The sequence below is a fragment of the Malaya genurostris genome, chromosome 2 (genome assembly GCF_030247185.1).
Source record: "Malaya genurostris strain Urasoe2022 chromosome 2, Malgen_1.1, whole genome shotgun sequence".
NCBI lineage: Eukaryota > Metazoa > Arthropoda > Insecta > Diptera > Culicidae > Malaya > Malaya genurostris.
In genome coordinates, this window is record NC_080571.1 from 198,420,511 (window position 1) to 198,441,755 (window position 21,245).

Genomic DNA, 21,245 nt, shown 5'->3' on the forward strand with positions numbered 1-21,245 from the left:
CATTGAAGCCCATAAAGGCCACGTGAAATTTCGAGTCGATTTGGCGAGTTCCCACTACAGCCGGTAATCCAGTGGTACCACGAAAATAACGTAGATTTCTACCCTTATTATCGGTATCACTTCACGGTGAAAATTAAGTGAAGTAAATGTAGGTTTATATCACGGAAGTCGCATCAGAGAAAAAAGTATTCATTTAGATGAGCTTGTTGTTATTATGAACATCAACTCACAAAAATTTTGTTGGAAAAATGATTTTTTCACTACAGTGCTTACTACACTGAGCGTGATACTGGTAATAGGTAAAATCAATTGGAGTGATATGTGAGTGAAGTGAAAGTGGAAGTGAGAACGGTAATAAGGGCCTTTATAGATAAAAACATATCAGTTGCACAACTTTGCTACCGCCGTTTTTTTTCCAAAGTTAAAAGCTTCATTGCGAAAAAATGCTTACAAGATGTATTATTCAAAGTATTGTCCGTCGCTAGCGACAACTTTCTCTTATCTTTCCGGCAATTTTCGGATCCCGGCTCTAAAAAAGGAGTCCTTTTTTGACGCTATCCATGAAGCAATCCATTTTTCCAACTCTTCGAAGGATTTTTTTTTTCATAAATACGTTTATTTCTTAAGGCAGTTTACATAAGTTTTTCTTCGCCGTAGCATCACTTTTACATAATATTCTTATCCTAATTTAATTCTAACATAGTCACAACGTTTTGCATTTATTAAAACATATTCTCTTATTACTTAAATATCATCTTAGGTACTCGTCATTAATTATGATATCTACTCGGAAATTCTTCGAAGGATTGAAAATGTTGATCTGCCAGGCCGTGCGCCATCGAACGGAATAGGTGGAAGTCAGAAGAGGCGACATCTGGGGAATATGGCGTGTGGGGCAAGACTTCCCATTTCAGCGTTTCCAGGTACTTTTTGACCACTTTTGCGACGTGAGGCCGAGCATTGTCGTGTTGAAGGATGACTTTGTCATGTCGCTCTTGATATTGTGGCCGCTTTTCTTTTAGCGCACGACTAAGGCGCATCAGTTGCGTTGGGTAGCGATCTCTTGTGATGGTTTCACCCGGTTTTAAGAGCTCGTAGTGAATTACACCGAGCTGATCCCACCAAATACAAATCATAACCTTGACGCCGTGAATATTCGGTTTTGTCTTCGACGAAGTAGCATGCCCGGGCTTTCCCCATGATTTTCTGCGTTTAGGATTATCGTATTGAACCACCGGTTACGATTCGATGTAAAAACCCCTTACGATTTTGTCTTTGAAGCAGTTGCTCACATACAAATAGATGGCGCTCGATGTCCCTCGGTTTCAACTCGTACGGCACCCAGTTTCCTTCTTTCTGAATCATGCCCAGGGCTTTGAGACGTTTTGAAATAACTTGCTGACTCACTCCCAACGATTCGGCAAACTCTTCTTGGGTTTGCCACGAATCTTCATCAAGCAATGCTTGTTCATCTTTGACGGTTTTTTCTCTTCCACCACCATGTTTGTCTTCGACATCGAAATCACCATTTTCAAAACGTTGAAACTACTCCCGACACGTTCTTTTACTCAGAACGGCATCACCGTAAGTTTCTGAGAGCATTCGATGCGCTTCAGCTGCATTTTTTTGAATTGTAACAGAAAAGTAAAACTTCCTGCAAATAGCGAGAATTGGGCACATAAACAGACATTTTCGAGCGTGAATAATACGAAAACAAGAACAACTATCACTGAAACGGTGATGACTATTCGTTAGGCACTGTACACACTCACTTTAAAGGCATTATCATCTATGTATTTTGACTAGCCACAGCCGGTACAGCCACCTATCGGAAAACGGCAGAAGCAAAGTTGTACACCTGATAAATCCACCCAACTACCCGTCGTTCCGGCCCATTGAGAGATTTAGGGTAATAATGAAGTGGAAATTTAAGTAAAGTGGAAAAACGGCTCGGGACGCGACTCAGATGACCAAAATGTTGAATGAATGTGCCAAAGAAGTTAACTTCGGCATTCTTGCAATAACCTGCAAACCGCCGAAGATCGTCCTTATCACGCGTCGTTCAAAAACTGCGAGTGTTTGCAGGTCCTCCTCGAGCATGATTCATTCTTTGTGTAGTATGGATTAGCAGTTTCTTTTGAAGTCCGTTGTACGCACGTCTTCGTATTTCAAGACTCACGTTGTTGTAAGTCATTAGTAAGGTTCCGTGATTTCTCCACTAACTCAAAGATATCCCCGTCTATCGTGACAATACTTCCTAGACAAACCCTATCGCGCTCGGTTTTGCCTACTAACATGTACTTTGTTTTCGACGCATTCCCCAGCAGTCCGAGTTTTGATGCTTCGTGTTTCAGGCGGATGTACAGCTCTGCCACAGTTCCAAAGTTTCTCGCTATAGTCTATGTCATCTGCAAAGCACACAAATTGACTGGATTCCGTGAAAATCGTGTTGAGCCCGACTCGTAGCATTACACTTTCCAGATCTGTTTAAGATCATAATATTGAATAGCTCGGCCGATGCTGCCGTCGGCTTGAAATCGATTAACAGATGATATTGGTTCCTGGTATTCACGGCATTTCTGGAGGATTTGTCGCAAGATCTGGTCCATTGTCGATCGGCTGTCGATGAAGCCTTCCCTCGAGTTCATTCATTCCTTGTGAATGGGGCAAATTATCTATTCCAGCTGTTTCCACTTCTGGTTATATAGTTCCGCGCTCTGCCCGGTTTCATGTTGCTGCATTACCGCTCACGCTGCGTTCTTCTCCTCCTCCAAAATCACTCCTCGCCACGATAGGTCATGACGTCGATAATGTCGAAGATGTACCATTTATCAATCAGAACTTCACTCAAATATCATTGATGGTTTGAACATAAAGTAAGGAATCGAAACAATAGAGTACAGTAAATCGAAGTATACAACTTTTTGTCATATCTTGTTATATACCTTGTTTATTGCTATCGGTATTATTTGTTGTTCTCATCGTCGTTAAACTACAAAATTGAATAACATACCTCAAACTCCAGTTGAAGACTTTGAACGTTGCGCATTGCCGGAAGTCCAGTTCCAATAGTTTCTTGGATGAATCGACCTTGCTCAATCAAATCGTCTTGTAAGGCGTTCAACACCGGATTGAAGAATATTGAGTCCTGAAAACAACTTCTTATTAATCTAAAAAGTTTTTGCAAGTACAAGAAGTTAAAAAGAAAATCTGTCTGTCAAACTTCTAAGGATTGCATTTAAGTTTCCTTACAAAAATAAACAATGGCTATCAACAAGTGTGTACTATATGAAATGAAAAGTTCCTGGCCTAACAAAGAAAAAGTCGATTTTTTACCGTGAACAATTTTTCATTCTTCAGTATAATCTCCATCTAGAGCGATACACATGATCCATTTGTCCTCAAACATTTCGAAAAAAAATGTCAAGGCCTTCGAAATAAGCTTCCGTTTCTGCAAGGACCTCACCATTCGACGAAAATTTATTTCCCTGGAGAAAGCTTTTCAGGTTTCGAAATAGATCATAATCGTTGAGAGCCAGGTCTGGAGAATATGGGGGATGGTGGACCAATCCGTACCGCAATCCAGATGAATGCGCTGTTGCATCTTTTTCTATAGCTTGATGACAACTAGAACTCGTCTGACAGGATCAGCTGTTATTCAAACACTATCCAGAGGCTTGTTCTCAACAAAAATATACACGGCTCGAAACTATTCACGTCTTTTCTGTGAGAGGCTCGGAATTTTTCATTCCATGTAGTAGCTATTACAAGTTCCTTTGTAACCAATGCTAGTGAAAAACACAGAGTGCGATCTGAAAGTACCCTAACTTTTCCCAGACGTCTGAAAAATATGCTGTGTGGGCGGAACCTTCAGGGCCGCGTTGACCAGTGCACTGCGAGCAGCGCACAGTGGGAAGAAATCTATGAAAACCCGCAAAGAATTCTGTAACTCATGAACTAAGTGAGATAGGTTAACAAACTAAAGCGTTTCCAATGTAAAAATGTCCAAGGAATTCAATGGAATGGTTTACAATGGCCGCACGAATCGCAATCCTACTCGTTTTACCCCAAATGTGCAGCAGTTTCGGGGCTCCCTATAACATTTGCTCTGTAACTTGAAAAGAAGTCGAGTGCGGTATTCTGGAATAGCCTACTTTCATATAAAAAAGTTTGGAGAATCGATTAGAAGAACTCACACTGGCCGCACGAAACGTTTTGGTGGCTATTTTACCTCAATTCCTCCATTTCATCAGATATTTACTGTAAATCGTCCTTAAATCTTAGTGAAATATCTTGTAAGTTTGCTAAATCTAGCTTATATTATGTAAAAAAGTCTGGAGAATCGAATACCAGAACTTATACTGGCCGCACGAAACGTTTTGGTGGCTATTTTACCCCATTTCCTCCATTTCATTATATCTTATTGTAAATCGTCTTTAAATCTCGGTAAAACTTATTGGAAGTATATTAAATCCAGTTTATCTTCTGTAAAAAAAAGTCTGTAGAACCGTATGGAAGAACCTACACTGGCCGCACGAAACGTTTTGATGACTATTTTACCGAGATTTAAGGACAATTTACAATAAGATATCGTGAAATGGAGAAATGCTGTAAAATAGTCACTACAACGTTTCGTGCGGCCAGTGTAGGTTCTTCCATTCGGTTCTACAGACTTTTTTCGATAGGATAAGCTAGATTTAGTAAACTTCCAAAAAATTTTACCGAGATTTAAGGACGATTTACAATAAGATATCATGAAATGGAGGAAATGGGGTAAAATAGCCACCAAAAAGTTTAGTGCAGCTAGTGTACACTCTTCAATTCAATTCTCCAGATATTTTTACATAAAATCAAGCTATTTCAGTAGACCGCACTCGATTTCTTTTCAAGTTACAGAACAAATACTACAGAAAACCCTAAAACTGTTGGGCATTTGGGGTAAAACGAGCAGGATGGCAATTCGTGCGGATATTAAAAACCACTCCATTGAATTTCTTGGATTTTTTTACATAAGAAAAACTCTTGTTTGTTGCCTTTTTCCATGGTTCCCGTTTTCTATGCGGGTTTCCTAGTTTTTTTTCCACTGTGCAGCGGTTGAGGAAAGATCACCATCTACGTAAATATTGTTTTGGCAGTTGGTCACGTTTTAGAAGCGCCGAAAGGCCAGTGGAGACGTTACTGAAAAAGACGTTTATCCAGACCCAGGACATTCTAAAGGAAGCCTTCGGGGAAAATGTTATGTCTCGTATGCAAATTTAAGTGGCACAAGGCTTCCAGAAAAATAAAAACGGAAAGACGTTGAGGAAGAACCACGTTCTGGGAGGCCGTCGACATCAAACACCGATGAAAATGTTGGCTAAATTCGAGAATTTTGGAATCTGGACCTTCGGACAAGCCTTCGAGAGCAGTGAAGAATTGAATTAAAGTTACCGCGTCATTCAAACAATTGTGACGGAAGAATTGCGCAAAATGTGCGCCGAACTGATGCCCAAGGTGTTGACTGAAGAGCGCAAAATTCGACGTAAACATTTCAAAATGGTCTAAAAGCCTTTGTCTACTTCTCTTTCGACATGCGATTACACAAATGTTCTTTACATATCTGGTATTGCTAGAAGAATGGAAATATTATCTTTCATTCTACACGAATATTTTTTAAGTAAATGTACAAATTAAGGAGTTATTAACAGAAGTTAAAATAAATAAAGCGAAATTCTCATTGGTTTATGTGACCTTATGAAACGTTCACGTCGAATTTTCAGATGACTGGAAGCAGCGAGGTGGGACAAATGCAAGTACTTTCGGTTCGCACCCTGTAGAAATATCGCATAGCAGCTGTGAGTACTTCTACTTATTGTTAGTTTAGTTTACTGATTGAAATAGAAAAACTAATCAAAGAGAAATTTCAATGATTGTTGAAATACAGACGATACACAGAGCACCAGAGGATTATAGATAGTTGAACACATTCAAAGACATCATGGCTCTTCCACATTCAAACGAAAAACGGACTAAGTTCTAGCGATCTAATTGATCTGATCTTGGGGAAAATGCTTACCTTCAACATAATTCGAACTAAAGCGTTATAGGCTCTATTAACTGCATTCGCTGTTCGGATACGTGTGTAGCAATGTTTCAACTTAAGTTGGTAGCTTTTTGATTCAATTTCTTCGTACAGTTCCTGTGGATCCCGGAAGTTAGTCCTGTCCTGATGCTCAGAAACTTTGATCTAATTGAGAAAAATTTAGTCTGAGTTGTCGTTAATCGAAAAATGGAAGAAGTACATTTGTTCGGCGAAATACCTACCAATTCTTTTCTGTAATTGTCGGTCAACGTTTTCAATTTGTGTGTCAAACGATCTAACATTTTTCTTTTGGTGAAAGTTAGCTGGTCCATTTTCTCCACTATGTGCTGAAATATTTTGTAAACGGTGTAAAAATAACGATTATAGTATAAATATTTAAATCTTTCTATTGGGTTTTATATAAAAAAAAACGACAAAGTCAAAAATAACGATTCAATCAAAACCTGACTATCCTTACGAAACTACTTAAAGAAAATTAAGCAGGTTATTAATAAGTTAACTAAACGCACTGGACTAGGTGTTTTCTTTAATACGGTCGTTAGAAATAACTATTGTTATAAATTGAATTAGGTATTGACCCCCCACATTTATGATCCGTTATTATTATTATTTTTTTCGAATTAATTCATACCTCAATTGTCAATGGCCGATACGCTCTTTGGAGATGCGAATGTTCTTGAAATACATTTTTAATCAGTTGAGTATTGCCAAATCGCGCTAGTTGCAAATAACTATTATCATCGGTCAGGGTTTTCCGAATGTTTTTCATAAACTGTTGTTTATTTTTGCGTTTCAGGATTGTTTTGAGGGTGTTAAGTTTCCGATCACGGGCTGACAGAAAAAAAAGTGTTAGAATACTCGCGGTCACACGAATTGCACTCAACTCTTACCGTACAATTTTGTGAGGCCTACATATTGGATCATCTTATCTCCAGCCGTCCATTTGGGATCTCTCATACGATGGAATTTCAAATAATTGTATCCGAAAATGCCATGGTTTTCCCCTGTTTTGGGATTAAAGAATTGTCTATCGTAATGCATGATGAAAAATTGAGCAAATGTGATGCTTGTTCAAAACGAGAACTGAAGCGTTTTTACCAGACTGCTTTGTTTTTATTCTTCGTTTGTGTGATCATATCCAAGAGATAGAGGAGAAGTACAAGTAACGTACATTAAAAATTAAGATTTTTCAGGAGAAATCGCTCATTGTTGAGCTACTCTATGAGTTACCCAAAATAAGGCAGGAAAAAAATTTGGATATCACTCAAATTTTGGGTAAATAACCGATTACTCTTTCTGAGTTCATAGTGTGTAGTAACTGAATCTACTCAAACTTTTTAACTTGATTGTGAAAAATAGGTAGCGAGCATTGTCAAAGTTGCCATTACAATACTTTGAAATGAAATTTCAGCTTAGTCGTAGAAATAATGCATAGTATCTTAGTAAACATTGTAAACCATTTATATGTAGTCTACATTTGCTTGACGAAATAAATAAATAAATAAATTTAAATTTACTTCAATATTGAGGATATCGCTCGATCGTCTGGTTTATGGAATACGCTAGTTACCTACAAATTCGGAGATGCAGTTCAGTTGTTTTTGGGTAGGTTTCGACCCAAAATTAGGTAGCGGCTGGTAAGAGTGTATGCATAAGTATCGTTCCGAACGAGTAAATAACTTGTCAAATACAATGTAAAGCTAACGAAACTGCCAACATTTAGGATTAAATGTTTTAAGTTGTTTTTTTTTTTTTATTCAATAATATAGTATAATATTAAGGCACACTGCTTAAGCTCTAAGATGCCAAGGGTATTTACTAATCTTAATTATCGTCTAACTTAAAACTAGAGTAGTATCATTATGTAATATAGTATCTGGCGATCGGTAGTGGCCGGTGAATTGAATTTAGGATGAGATGATTCCAGATGGCGATGGTAATTTTCTATGTTGGCCGCATTCTTCGGTCCGTGTGGGTCCGCGGGAAACACCCCCAGGCTACGAAGGCCCGGCGGGTGGCCCGCATGCTGGTCATTGACTGGAGCGGTCTTCCGGTGATGGTGATGTTACGGAAGAGAATGAAAAAAAGAAGTAAATATTGTGGGAAACGGGGTAAAAAAGGGGTGTGGGAACAAAATGTTTGAAAACGACAGAGATCTAATTAGTTGCCATCGAGATGGTGAAAAAACAGGGAAAGGGGAACGAAAAAGTTAGTGACAAAAAAAAAAGATCTTGTTAATTCCAATGAAGATGGTGAACAGGGACGGGGATCGAGAGAATCGGGCGGATGTTAGTGTCGAACCTGTAGGTGGAGATTATATTTTCTGAGCGAGGAATAACACATTACACTTGTATATCAATGTGTTTAAGGTACTGGTATATGAGAAGCATATATAAACTATCCCGACTCGCCAACACATCCCGAACCGGAACCTCAGGCGGTCTACCTCGGGCCCTGAGGGATTCCAGTAGCTTCGACCTGGCGTCACGATACTCTACGCACGACCACACGACATGCTCGATGTCCTGATAACCGTCGCCACAGGTGCAGAGCCCGTTCTCCACGATCCCGATACGCCGGAGATGTGCGTTGAATGTATAGTGATTTGACATGAGCCGTGACATAACGCGAATGAAATCACGACTCATGTTCATCCCCTTGAACCAAGGTTTCGTCGATACCTTAGGGATAATGGAGTGTAGCCATCGTCCCAGTTCGTCATTCGTCCATGAAGTTTGCCAACTTTCGAGAGTTTTCTGACGAGAAATACTGAAAAATTCATTGAAGCAGATTGGTCTTTCATAAATATCACCTTCCAATGCGCCCACTTTAGCCAATAAGTCTGCCTTTTCATTGCCCGGAATGGAACAATGCGAAGGGACCCAGACTAACGATATTAAATAAGACCGTTCAGATAAAGTTCTCAAATGTTCCCGTATTTTCCCCAGGAAATATGGGGGATACTTTCCTGGTTTCATTGCCCGGAGAGCTTCTATTGAACTTAGACTGTCCGTGACAATGAAGTAATGGTCTTTGGGCATGGTTTCAATGATCTCGAGGGTGCACTGAATAGCAGCTAATTCTGCGACGTAAACTGAAGCCGGATCACTGAGTTTGTAAGAAGCGGTGATGTTTTGATTGAAGATGCCGAAGCCTGTGGACTCGTTGATGTTTGATCCGTCAGTGTAAAACACCTTTTCACAGTTGACTGTTCTAAATTTATTATAAAAAATATTTGGGGCCACTTGAGGGCGCACGTGATCCGGAATTCCACGAATTTCTTCTCTCATGGATGTGTCGAAAAACACAGTAGAATCAGAAGTATCCAAGAAATGAGCACGGTTGGAAACAAACGAAGAAGGATTAATATTCTGAGCCATGTAATCAAAATACAAGGACATAAAACGGGTTTGAGAGTTAAGCTCAACTAACCTTTCGAAGTTTTCAATCACCAGAGGATTCAAAATGTCGCATCGAATGAGCAAACGATATGAGAGATCCCAGAACCGGTTTTTCAGTGGAAGAACGCCCGCCAGCACTTCGAGGCTCATCGTATGAGTCGATTGCATGCAACCCAAGGCAATACGCAAACAACGATACTGAATTCTTTCCAGCTTGATGAAATGAGTGTTCGCCACTGATCGGAAGCAGAAGCATCCGTATTCCATCACGGACAATATCGTTGTTTGATACAACCTGATCAGGTCTCCTGGGTGGGCACCCCACCATGATCCGGTTATTGTACGAAGAAAGTTGATTCTCTGCTGGCATTTTTGTTTCAGATACCTAATGTGACATCCCCAGGTGCCTTTGGAGTCGAACCAGACCCCGAGATATTTAAATGTGAAGGCCTGAGCTATGGTTTCACCCCCTAGTTGAAGCTGTAATTGTGCTGGTTCTCGCTTCCTCGAAAATACAACCAGCTCAGTTTTCTCCGTAGAGAACTCGATACCCATTTGAAGAGCCCATGATGATAAGTTGTCGAGAGTATCTTGTAATGGTCCTTGGAGATCGGCAGCTTTGGGTCCTATAATAGACACAACGCTGTCGTCGGCAAGTTGTCTTAGCGTGCAAGATGTGTTGATACATTCATCGATATTACTTACGTAAAAATTGTATAAAAGGGGGCTTAAGCATGAGCCCTGAGGAAGACCCATGTAACTGAATCGTATTGTCGACAAATCACCATGCGCGAAGTACATGTGTTTCTCAGACAATAGATTATGTAAAAGGTTGTTTAAAACTGGCGAAAGACCATGCTGATGCAACTTCTCAGATAGGATATTTATAGAAACTGAGTCAAAAGCCCCCTTAATGTCTAGGAAAACTGACGCCATTTGTTCTTTACGAGCAAATGCCATTTGAATTTCTGTTGAGAGCAACGCAAGACAATCGTTCGTTCCTTTGCCCCTGCGGAAACCAAATTGTGTATCTGAAAGTAAACCATTAGTTTCGACCCAATTATCTAGACGAAACAGAATCATTTTTTCGAACAATTTCCGGATACAGGAAAGCATAGCAATCGGCCGATACGAATTGTGATCGGAGGCTGGTTTCCCTGGTTTTTGAATGGCGATAACTCTGACTTGTCTCCAGTCGTGTGGGACAATATTACCCGTGAGGAACTTGTTGAATAAATTCAGCAAGCGCCTTTTGGCGGGGTCAGGCAGATTTTTCAACAAGTTGAATTTTATTCTGTCTAATCCCGGGGCTTTATTGTTACATGACAAAAGTGCAAGTGAAAGCTCTACCATCGAAAACGGTGATTCGTTTGTATTTGGTGTCGCGGCGCGGGTGATCTTCTGTTCCGGAACAGAGTCTGGGCATACTTTTTTAGCGAAATCGAATATCCAGCGGTTGGAGTATTCCTCGCTTTCATTCGTGGTGTTATGATTGCGCATTCTTCGGGCTATGTTCCAAAGAGTGCTCATAGATGTTTCTTTCGTTAAGCCGTCTATAAACCGACGCCAGTAACCGCGTTTCTGGGCTCTAATCAAGTTCTTAGTTTTAACGTCTAACGCCGCGTAATTCCGGTAATTATCAGGTGTTCCATTTTTTCTGAATTTTTTATACGCGGAGGCTCTCTCCGCGTTTAAATTTGTGCACTCTTTGTCCCACCACGGGTTGGGAGGACGGATGTTAGTTTTTGCGCCGGGTACACGTTTCGTCTGAGCTTGAATCGCAGTATCGAGAATCAAGCCAGCCAAAAACGTGTACTCTTCCTCCGGAGGAAGTTGTTGAGTTCTTTCAAGTTTCTCAGATATCGAGGTCGCATAGCTATTCCAATCAATATTTCGTGTGAGGTCATACGAAACATTGATTGTCTTCGATGGTTTTAAGCCGCTGGTGATTGATATTACGATCGGTAGATGATCACTACCGTGGGGATCAGGAATTACCTCCCACGTGCAATCCAACCGTAGCGATGTCGAGCAAAGGGATAAATCCAGCGCACTTGGTCTTGCTGGTGGTGCAGGAATCCGTGTCATTTCTCCCGTATTCAAGATTGTCATATTGAAGTTGTCGCAAATATCATGGATCATAGCTGATCTGTTATCGTCGTGAAGACAGCCCCATCCCGTACCGTGTGAGTTAAAGTCTCCTAAAACCAACGTCGGTGCGGGAAGGAGCTCTATGATATTACTGAGCCGCCGATGCCCAACCAAGGCTCTAGGGGGAATGTAGATGGAAGCAATACAAAGGTCCTTACCTTTGATTGTAACATGACATGCGACAACTTCAATACCTGGTATCGAGGGGAGGTTAATTCGATAAAAAGAATAGCACTTTTTGATCCCTAAAAGTACTCCTCCATAGGGATCATCTCGATCCAGGCGAAAAATGTTAAAATCGTGGAAGTTTAAGGATATTTCAGAAGTTAGCCAAGTTTCGCACAATGCAAATGCGTCACATTTAAGATTATTTACTAGAAATTTAAAAGAATCTATTTTTGGGATGATACTTCGCAATTCCACTGTAAAACAGTGATTAGATCCGTGACCTCGGTGGATGATTTAGCCATCGAAGGATACAATCGCTGAGAGAAGGGGCCAATTTGCAGTCAACTGCTTCAAATATGTTTTTACTGTTGGCATGAAAGCAATTAAAATGGTTCTAAGAGGGTCTGAAATATTGAAAGTTGTAAAAATCCAGTCCACAACATCAGAGAACTTGATAAGTCCAGCACCTAGTTGGTTCTCTGGTAGATTTTCTGGGACGCTTGGGGATTTTGTAGTCCCGGGAAGTCGTGGGAATTCCATCTCGGAATTGAGTTTTCCGAGACCAGGAGCTTTTTGCTTCGGTGTTGTGTCCCGATTCCCGTTAGCTGTAACTTTTCGAAGCCCTTCGGAAGACACCTTCGAACCCTTACTAGGGAGCTTATGATAGGATTTATTTATTCTTTTCCTACAGCTATGAGGGACCGCCGAAGATGGACCTTCCAAAGGGTCGTCAGAATCGCTCTCGTCAGTTGACAAGCAGGCATATGGGTTCGTTGTCTGTTTAGGAGGGGTGGCACTTTTAAGCATCTCTGCGAAAGAACGCTTGGAGTGCTCTTTTAGGGAACGCTTCATTCGATCACCTCGCAGTTTGTAAGCGGGACAATCAGAGAGGTCATGCGGACCCTCCTTACAGTAGAGACACTTTTCAGCATCCTTACCGCAAGAGCCGTCCGCATGAGCTTCCCCACAGTTAGCACAACGTGGCTTATTGCTGCAATGGGTAGCTGTATGCCCCAGTTGTTTGCAATTAGTACAGTTCATTACTCGGGGTACGAATAGGCGAACAGGCAAACGAACCCGGTCCAAGAGGATGTAGTTGGGCAAAGCAGAACCGGCGAAGGTCACACGATAAGAGTCTGATTGGGGATAGGACTTTGTTCCATCCCCGGCGATCGATACTGAATGCAATCGCTTGCAATCCAGTATCTTGACATTCTTAAGTGAGGGGTCTTTAAAACAACCCGCCCCGTACTTAAGAACGTCCTCGCAAGTCAAACTCGAATCGGTGACGCGGTACTCCCGCGTAAAAGGATCATTTTGAACGAGCTCATTAGCCTGTTTTGAACTGGTAAACAGGACCCTGAGCTTGTCTGGACGTATCTTATCAAAACTTTTTATAGTATTGTATCGCGAGGACAGGTCCCGCGATATTTTTAAAATATTTAATTTTTTTTCTTTCGATTTGGTCCGGAAATAGACCGCATAAGGACCGGCCGGTAGTGCGAGCCCATCCGGATAGCTCTTTATGCGAGACTTTTTATAGTCAAGGGAAGTCTCCATTTGATCATCGGGAACGGGGGGGTCAGAATTTAGACTAGCCATGTTGCGGAGCTACCTCCGCACAGAAAGAAATGAATCGGGGAGAAATAGAACAGTCGAATGCAGGAAGGAAAAAAAACACTAAATAATGATACTTAACTTAAATCCAACGGGGGCCACCAAGGCCTAGCCCTCGTCGATCGGCGTATCGCCGCTGCGATGGTGTGCAAAAAACCTCCGAGAGGAAAAAGCACACTCTTTTTTAATCCGCACAGTGATATCACGTACACCGCTGGGCCTGTTTTGATCGATCGAACAATCACCGGCTAACGGTACTGTTTCGATCGTCCGCTCACAACAATACACTGCTTCAGTATATAATGTGCATAAAACCTCTCACAGGAAAAAGCACTATTGTCTATTACACAATAGCGATCTAGTTTTGATCGTCCGGTCACTTTATCACACACGGCACTCGTTTTCAACGCTTTCGCAGTAAACACAAAGCACGTCCGTTCACTCGGAAGGTTGAAACGGCAATGTTTTAAGTTGTTGTCAACATTGCGGATGAGATTTCATCACGCTGGATTTCGGTATTCTATACATAAGATATTAAAAAAAACACAATAATTTGTAGACGAATTTGGGTTTGTTTGAGTATTACGAATAATGTTTCTCTTCGAGTTATTGGAATAAATCATAATATGTATGAAATCGGATAAATATTTGCTCATAAGCGTATAAAGATCTGCTAATTAGGAATTTTATATAGGTTTCAAAAATGTTATTAGAAATCTCTACACTGACTACTTGTTACTACTACCATGTTAAACTCGTACTTTTTTTGCTTCTAGTTTCCCAAAGTAATTTTTTTATTTGCATACTATCTTACACAAGTTGGGTAGCATTCAAACCAATGTATTATTATAAACAACACTAAACTAAATTACCGTACAGCGTGCACTTAAATTGTGATCATAAAATATTGTTTTTGACCTTCGCAACCATTTACTTTTATTGCATTCCATACGCAATCACCTCTGTCTTCTTCGTACGTTTCACCGTGTTTTCACGATGGGTCCGAACGCCACCCCGCAGTTTACTGCGTGAAAAAGTCCTCCTATTTTTATATGTCATTCTTACGGCTACTTGCCAATAGGCCAATGATTGCTACGTGTTCGTATGTTTCCGTGGATGTTTCCCAAGGATCATATTGTATAATACATCCAGCAATGTTTACTCGAGGGACGAATGCACCCTACACGTGAGTATGTTATGTACGATTTTTACCCTTCAAGTGTTGAAGATAGGAAACGGTATTTTTCAGAAAATTAATTCATTGAAAGTAAGCCATGATTACACATTTGGATGAAAAATTGTTTTGCAAGGTTCTTTGGATAGATTAATGATGCAAAGTGCTAGGGATCAAATTAAAAATAATGTGTGATTCAACAGTGTCCAGGCATCGGTGTTTCACTGAATTTATTTTCCTTATTACAATATTTCCAAAAATGTAATAGTTTTATGCTTGCAAAATTCATATTTCTTTCATAACCTGTTTTGGTAGTGCATCTAAGTATAATGCTCCATAAAGTAAAAATCTTAAAAATACTTTTTTTCAAATACTATATACTGTTTCGATTTCAAAATACGAAAAATATAACCGTACAAACCGCCATCAGATTTTGAACATCTGCAGTTCAACCAATTTGAAGCAAATTTTCGATATTATTACATTACCTGCTTGGAAATATTTCTAAGCGTCGATTCGAGTATATAAAACTGTATATTTTAGATATATGGTGACCGAAACTTGAATTAGTACCGAATAATGTCAAATTCTCTCTGTTTCCCATGTCATTATCAGGGTTTTCTCTAACAGAGACGACAATTTCGTATAAATCGTTTTCAAAAGATTTTCGCTCTTTAATAAGTGCGTTCTTATTTAAGAAAATCGCCCACACAAACAAGCATCATTATCGAGCCGCCTTGCGCTCTGAGCGGATTGATTTTATTATTTTGTAACTTGTTACTGTTGGGTGTTACTTGTTACACCCAAACCTTACGTAAACTTTTTTTTTACGTTACCTCTTTTCACGTAACTCTTTTTACGAACAAAATCCCAAATAACGTGAACTGTTTTTACGAACCTGTTTCGTAAAAAGTGGTTTTTGCATACAATGAAAATGATTTCCGGCTCGTTTATATTCTATGGAAATTACAACAATATGGGAATTTTCTGGGTTCTGAATCTCAAGATGGCGACTTCCGGTTATTGATATTTCTAGAAAACCCTTTCAATATGGATATTTTCGAAACGGGTTTGATGAGTAGATGTCGGAAAACGATGTTTGAGGTAGTTCTGAATCCCAAGATGACGACTTTCGGTTTATTGATATTCTTTTAAATACCTTACAATATGAGGATTTCCGGAAAGGATTAGATAAGTAGATAAAGAAAAACAACGTTTGAGGTGATTTTGAATTCCAAGATGGCATAGTCATCTGCCTCAGTTCTTTATATCTAGAATTTCGCAATATTTAGGGCACGTCTTGATAATCTGAAACACATTTGATTGGTATTTTAGAATTTTTTTACTAAATCTGGCTATAATTTAGATCTGTCACAGATATTATACTACTGTTTTAAAATTGTTAGTGCTTACTCATGAAAACCGTTCCGAAAAAATGCATATTGTGAAGGTATTCGAGCAATTCGAGTAATACCGACACAAATTGTAAGGGTTGTCAAGGGATAGTAATAAACCGGAGGCCGTCATTTTGGATTTCGGAACGATCTCCAACATCGTTTTCCGACATATATTCATCTAAAGCTTGCTTCAGATAGAATTGGAACAAAGACAATTGCCTGTATTTCAGTTATTTATTATTGAATTCAAGATCTTTTTTTATACAAATGTAGCGTTTTCTTCATACTTTTAAGAAAAAATACGGAAAAAATTAATCGTCACGGTTTCGAAGGAATTCTCGAATTTTTTCCTGTAACACGGCTCATTAGACGGCGCACACCTTCTTCGTTCATCGTTTTAGCTGTCTAATTCCACCAGGTCGTCATCTGATTGATGTCTTTGACAACCTTTCTCTTTGCCTTGAGTCTCCTCTTCATGATTGCCTAGTATTTCTCAGTAGGGCGGAACTGGGGGCAGTTGGGTGGGTTAAGGTTTTTCGGAACAAACTGGACCCCTTTCTCTGCATACCATTCTTGAACGACTTTGCTGTAATGACAACTTGCCAAATCTGGCCAAAACATTACGGGATGGTCGTGGGATCGAATGAACGGCAAAATTCGTTTTTGGAGAGACTCTTTTTGGTATAGTTGTCATTGTCTTATTTGTAACGAAAACTTTCGTTTTTTTGCCACAGCTGCAAATTCCCTGCCAAATCATAAATTTTCTTGCGAATTTGTCGACAAAAACAAATTTAAATTTGGCTGGAACATCCCCCCGAGCCGTTGCCAAGTAAAATTTTTGACCTGGGATTTGCTCAAAGTCAGTCTTGACATAGGTTTCATCGTCCATCAGAAGACACCCGTCGAACTTGGTCAGCACCTGGTCATATAGTTTCCGAGCACGAATTTTGACCACACTATTCTGTTTGATGGTCCGATTTGGCTGTTTGCTAGCTCGATACGACTTGATTCCTTCCCGGAGTCGAGTTCTCCTCACGGTACTATGTATGGGCAGCACCGAATTTTTTGGCCAAATCACGGTCTAACAGATTTGGATTCCTCTCAATCGTCTTCAAAATCTTACCACGCAGTTTCCGGTCGACTGTTCCACTCCGACGATTGGCTTGAGGCTTCTGAATCGTTATCAATATTTCCTTATACTGTTTGATAACGCGCCATATGGTATTTCTAGGCAATTTCAGCTGTTTAGCTAGCCTAGATGCAGACCACAATGGATTTTCCAAATAAATGTGCACAATTTTTTCCCTTCTTTCGGTTTCCATGTTGTTAGTTTACAAAGTACAGTCGATTTGCGGAATGTCAAAAATCATACGTGAAGCTGACAAAATTCCCGACACGTGGGCGCCAAGAACTTCCAAATCCGTCCACCAGGAGTGCCACAATATGAGCAAAAGTTTGTTCCAATTCTAAATGAAGCAAGCTTTAAGCTGTTCCGAAAACACCCATATTTTGATGGCTTGAAACGAATATCGATGAACCGTAAGTTGCCATCTTGGATATCGATTTTACGTCATAATTCGATTTAACATACGAACCCTCGATTATTACGTAAATGGAGATTTGGGTGTATATTTGTTTCCATTGTTTTTAGCCTATAAGCAATATTAGTTATACGGTACACTATAACAACTCCATCATCTTTGGAATATTTTCTGAGATGAAAACAACCGGAAGTTTCTTGAAATGGCGTAGGAAATCATTTAAAAAAATTTAACCATTCTAAAAAAATACTTATTAAGCGCACTGGAGCTTATTGAAACTGTGTACTTGTGAAGTTTGTGAGTTTTCTACATGTACGAGGCTTTCTACATAGAAATGGTATAATACAGTTTTCTAAGTAAGGCTTGTTCACGACCAAATCTGGATACCCCAATTACGTACTATCTTTGCAAATATTTCCAACACGAGAAGTATTTCACAGACTGATGAACGTATGTCTGTTTATTGTTGAAAATCAATTTTTGATGATACTACAAGCTTATAGATCGAAGATGACGTCGAAATAAGAGCAAGTGCGAAAAGCAATTGTGTGCGGTCGCAATGAAACGCCGGTTCTGTTAGTGAGAAAACTTGCAAGAAGGCTTGATTTCAAGAATAAAAACGAATCTCAGGAACCTGCAGAAGAAATGATACTGTCCAGGATGAAAAAAGTCCGAATTTTCCAAAAAATATTTGGTTTGCAGCTGCCGGAGCGGTTAACATGGTAATATACCATAAAGAATGCCTAAAGAACTGCTTGTTACTATTACTTTGTAGTCGTGATACTCGCACGCTATTCTGGTATGTTTTGGCATCTTGTCACTACGCTAAAGATGTTTTGGAAAGGTATAAAGCGAATGGAGTCCTTGTTGTACCGAAAGAGGCGAATCCAATCCATAACTCTCTCAATATAAACAACAAGTTACGGCTAAACAACAATTTCTAAAGTCTTGGACAAAAGCAGCTAAATCCGTTACAAAGAAGTCTGCACATAATTTCTGGAGTAAACTCAAAAGGTCGTAGTTTCTTCATGTAGCCTAATTAAGTAACTGTAATTAGCCTTAAGATGACTAATAATGAAAAATTAAATGAATTTAGGAATTTATTTTTTTTTAGATTGAACTGACAGCAAATTTTTCTATTTGCAAATTTAATCTGATTTTGTCACGAATAAGCCATACATACATGACACAAGCAATTTTTCAACTTACTATCCCTGCTCAGAATGTGAATTACAGGTAAGCTAGTTTATTATCTACTAAACAACTTGTTTTATTAACTACTGAGTAACACTGTGTTCTATGTTCTACGAACTGAGTCGAATTGCTCATGACACTCGATCCGAAAGTCGGTTTTTACAGTGATGGCTTACACTGAGTGCATTAACCGGGTTTAGATTTTGCAATGCGAAAGTCTTTTAAAAACATCATCATTGCAAGAACCAGACAAAAATACTTTGAACGCGAAAACCGGTTGAAAACTTAGCCGGGATCTTCCGAAACGTACGTTTTACGATTGCCTTCAATAATACTTGAATAGATTTTCCAAAATAAGCAGAACGTATCCGATTTTTGCACTCAACTATACGAAAACACTATTTCATGCGATATTTTGGAACGAAAAAAATCAATACAAAGCTTTCATTGTAGTTTGTAGTTTGGTCTGAGTATTCCTCCAACGAATGACAACTTTCGCTAAATAACACTAACAGTACTGTGGTGCATTGAATGAACAGATGAACCTTCAACACATCCCCTGCAAATGTAACAAAGTTGCAACAGTTTCGCCCGACACTGTTACAACGGCTTACGAACGTAAAGTTGGCATACAGTTCGCGTAGTAAAATCAGCTGGATAGCGAGTGTAGTGCTACATCGCTCAGCCGCTCCAATGCGACACAATTCGGTTGCCACGAAGCTTACTAATTTCGGGTGCAACAATGAACAAACGGAATGAACACGTATCTGTTCTGATTGAAACAGCTGAGCGGAGAGCTTTCATGATGATACGTATTAAGGAATAGAAAAATGTCGCAAACGAATCACTGTGTTTAGTGAAAAGAGAAAATAGTTCATCCTGTAATAATTGCGTTTGTTTTAACAATGATCGGAAACTGTAAACAAAATTGGCTAACTGTTTTGAATGTACAAGTAATAGAAACATACCTTTTTTCCTGGAAACACGTAATACAGTGTTTTTGTTGTGTGCGATTTCGATCCTTTGACTGATGATTCAATGCGGATGACGAATGTTTTGCTATCACTGAGTCTTTTTTCTGTGTTCTTTTAGTTGTAATAGGTTTAGTTCATAAATATTAGTTATTCGTCCTATTATACACCCTGTATGAGAAAATATGAACAAAACTAATTTTTTGAAACGTCTGCATTAAATAAGTACAGCAAAACGAAACCGGGGATAAATAAACGATATAAATCAAATCAATACAGCAAAACGCTTCTGTGACATAACCTGAATATTTGAAAATATTTTAACTGTCAATCTTCAATCGAAGTCCAGGAGAAAACCTTTGCAGCAGACTGGTGCTCTTCAAAGGATAATGGTAAAGGTGGTAAAAAGTACTAAATTGTGATCAACGCGGCAGCCCCACGGTTAGTCTGTTAGATGTTAGTCTGGAGAATCAGAAACGTGTGTTAAGCTACTAGCAGAACTTTCTAGGGTTTGCGTGATAAATTCATGCAAGTTGACTTTAAAAATTAAATTAAAACTATTTAGAATTACGGCAATCGGAAAGGAAACATATTGACATTTGAACTGAATTTAAAATATTTGTGGATTGCTGTTCACTTTCGCAGGTATAACAAATTATACGGCTGGTAGACAACAAGGAAGCTCTCTCTATGTCCCTTCGGCGAGACAGGAAACTGGAATAGGCCTCACGAGCCGCCCGTAAAATTTATGTTACGAACAATCTACGTAGAATTATGAAACGATCAGCAAATATCAAGGCGACTAATGACAATAATCCACCGCAGCGGTGTTTGAATCGATAAAAACGTGAACTTTTACTGTTTTCGTTTATTGATCAGAGCATCCCGAGAGCTGACCCAGAGTCGTCCAAACAACTTTTGAGATGTTTGTTTTAGCAACCTGGGGTCGCTCTAGATCGGACTCGAATCGCGTAGTTTTGCTCTGAAAATTTTCTCGGGTCGCATCACGACATCCATGTGAGTTTGTTTATTTTTTTATTTTTTTTCTTTGAGTTGTTGTTTAGGGCGCATACCAAGTGTTCGTTTTATTCGGAATCAGAGTCAATCAATCTTAAAATCAATTTTTTGTACATAATTTTTTGTCAATTGTTTTCAATATATACTGTGCCCAAGACAACTACTAAAAAATTAGAGGGCTGTATTCAAGACACGACCGAGCACAATAACATTAAAAATGAAATGTTTCTAGGGTTCCCATAATAAATACGAAAATAAAGATGATGATACACTAAACTAAAAACTTATTCAATTGACTAATTACAAACTTGCTCTAGTCTAAGCGCTTAGATCGTTAGCGAATGATAAAATTGACAATTAGATTCTTTCTTGATAATTGATTCTATTCAATTTTGATCCTTTCCACAAATTTGTACATTGTTAAGTTTTTGAATAACGTCCTTTAACTAGAAATCAATTATGATGAATTCAAAGTTACTCGAAATCTCAATTTTAGATACAAACAATCTAAAGATTTGAAGCTGAACAAATA

At 39.3% G+C, this 21,245-nt stretch overlaps 1 protein-coding gene across 7 annotated transcripts in view; it reads right to left on the minus strand.

Annotated features, from left to right (window-relative positions):
• Window positions 1-19,158, minus strand: part of LOC131426964 (uncharacterized) — a 38,303-nt gene extending 19,145 nt beyond the window's left edge. For 5 of the 7 annotated variants that reach the window (XM_058589786.1, XM_058589785.1, XM_058589782.1 and 2 more), the window contains exons 1-5: window positions 6,973-7,231; window positions 6,714-6,913; window positions 6,304-6,408; window positions 6,056-6,226; window positions 3,014-3,148 (exon numbers count right to left, since the gene is read on the minus strand). In XM_058589786.1, the coding sequence (XP_058445769.1) occupies window positions 3,014-3,148; window positions 6,056-6,226; window positions 6,304-6,408; window positions 6,714-6,913; window positions 6,973-7,123 (762 nt within the window). In that variant the 5' untranslated portion in view covers window positions 7,124-7,231. The other 2 variants (XM_058589784.1, XM_058589783.1) reach the window with 2 other exon arrangements.
• Between the last annotated feature and the right edge of the window lie 2,087 nt (window positions 19,159-21,245).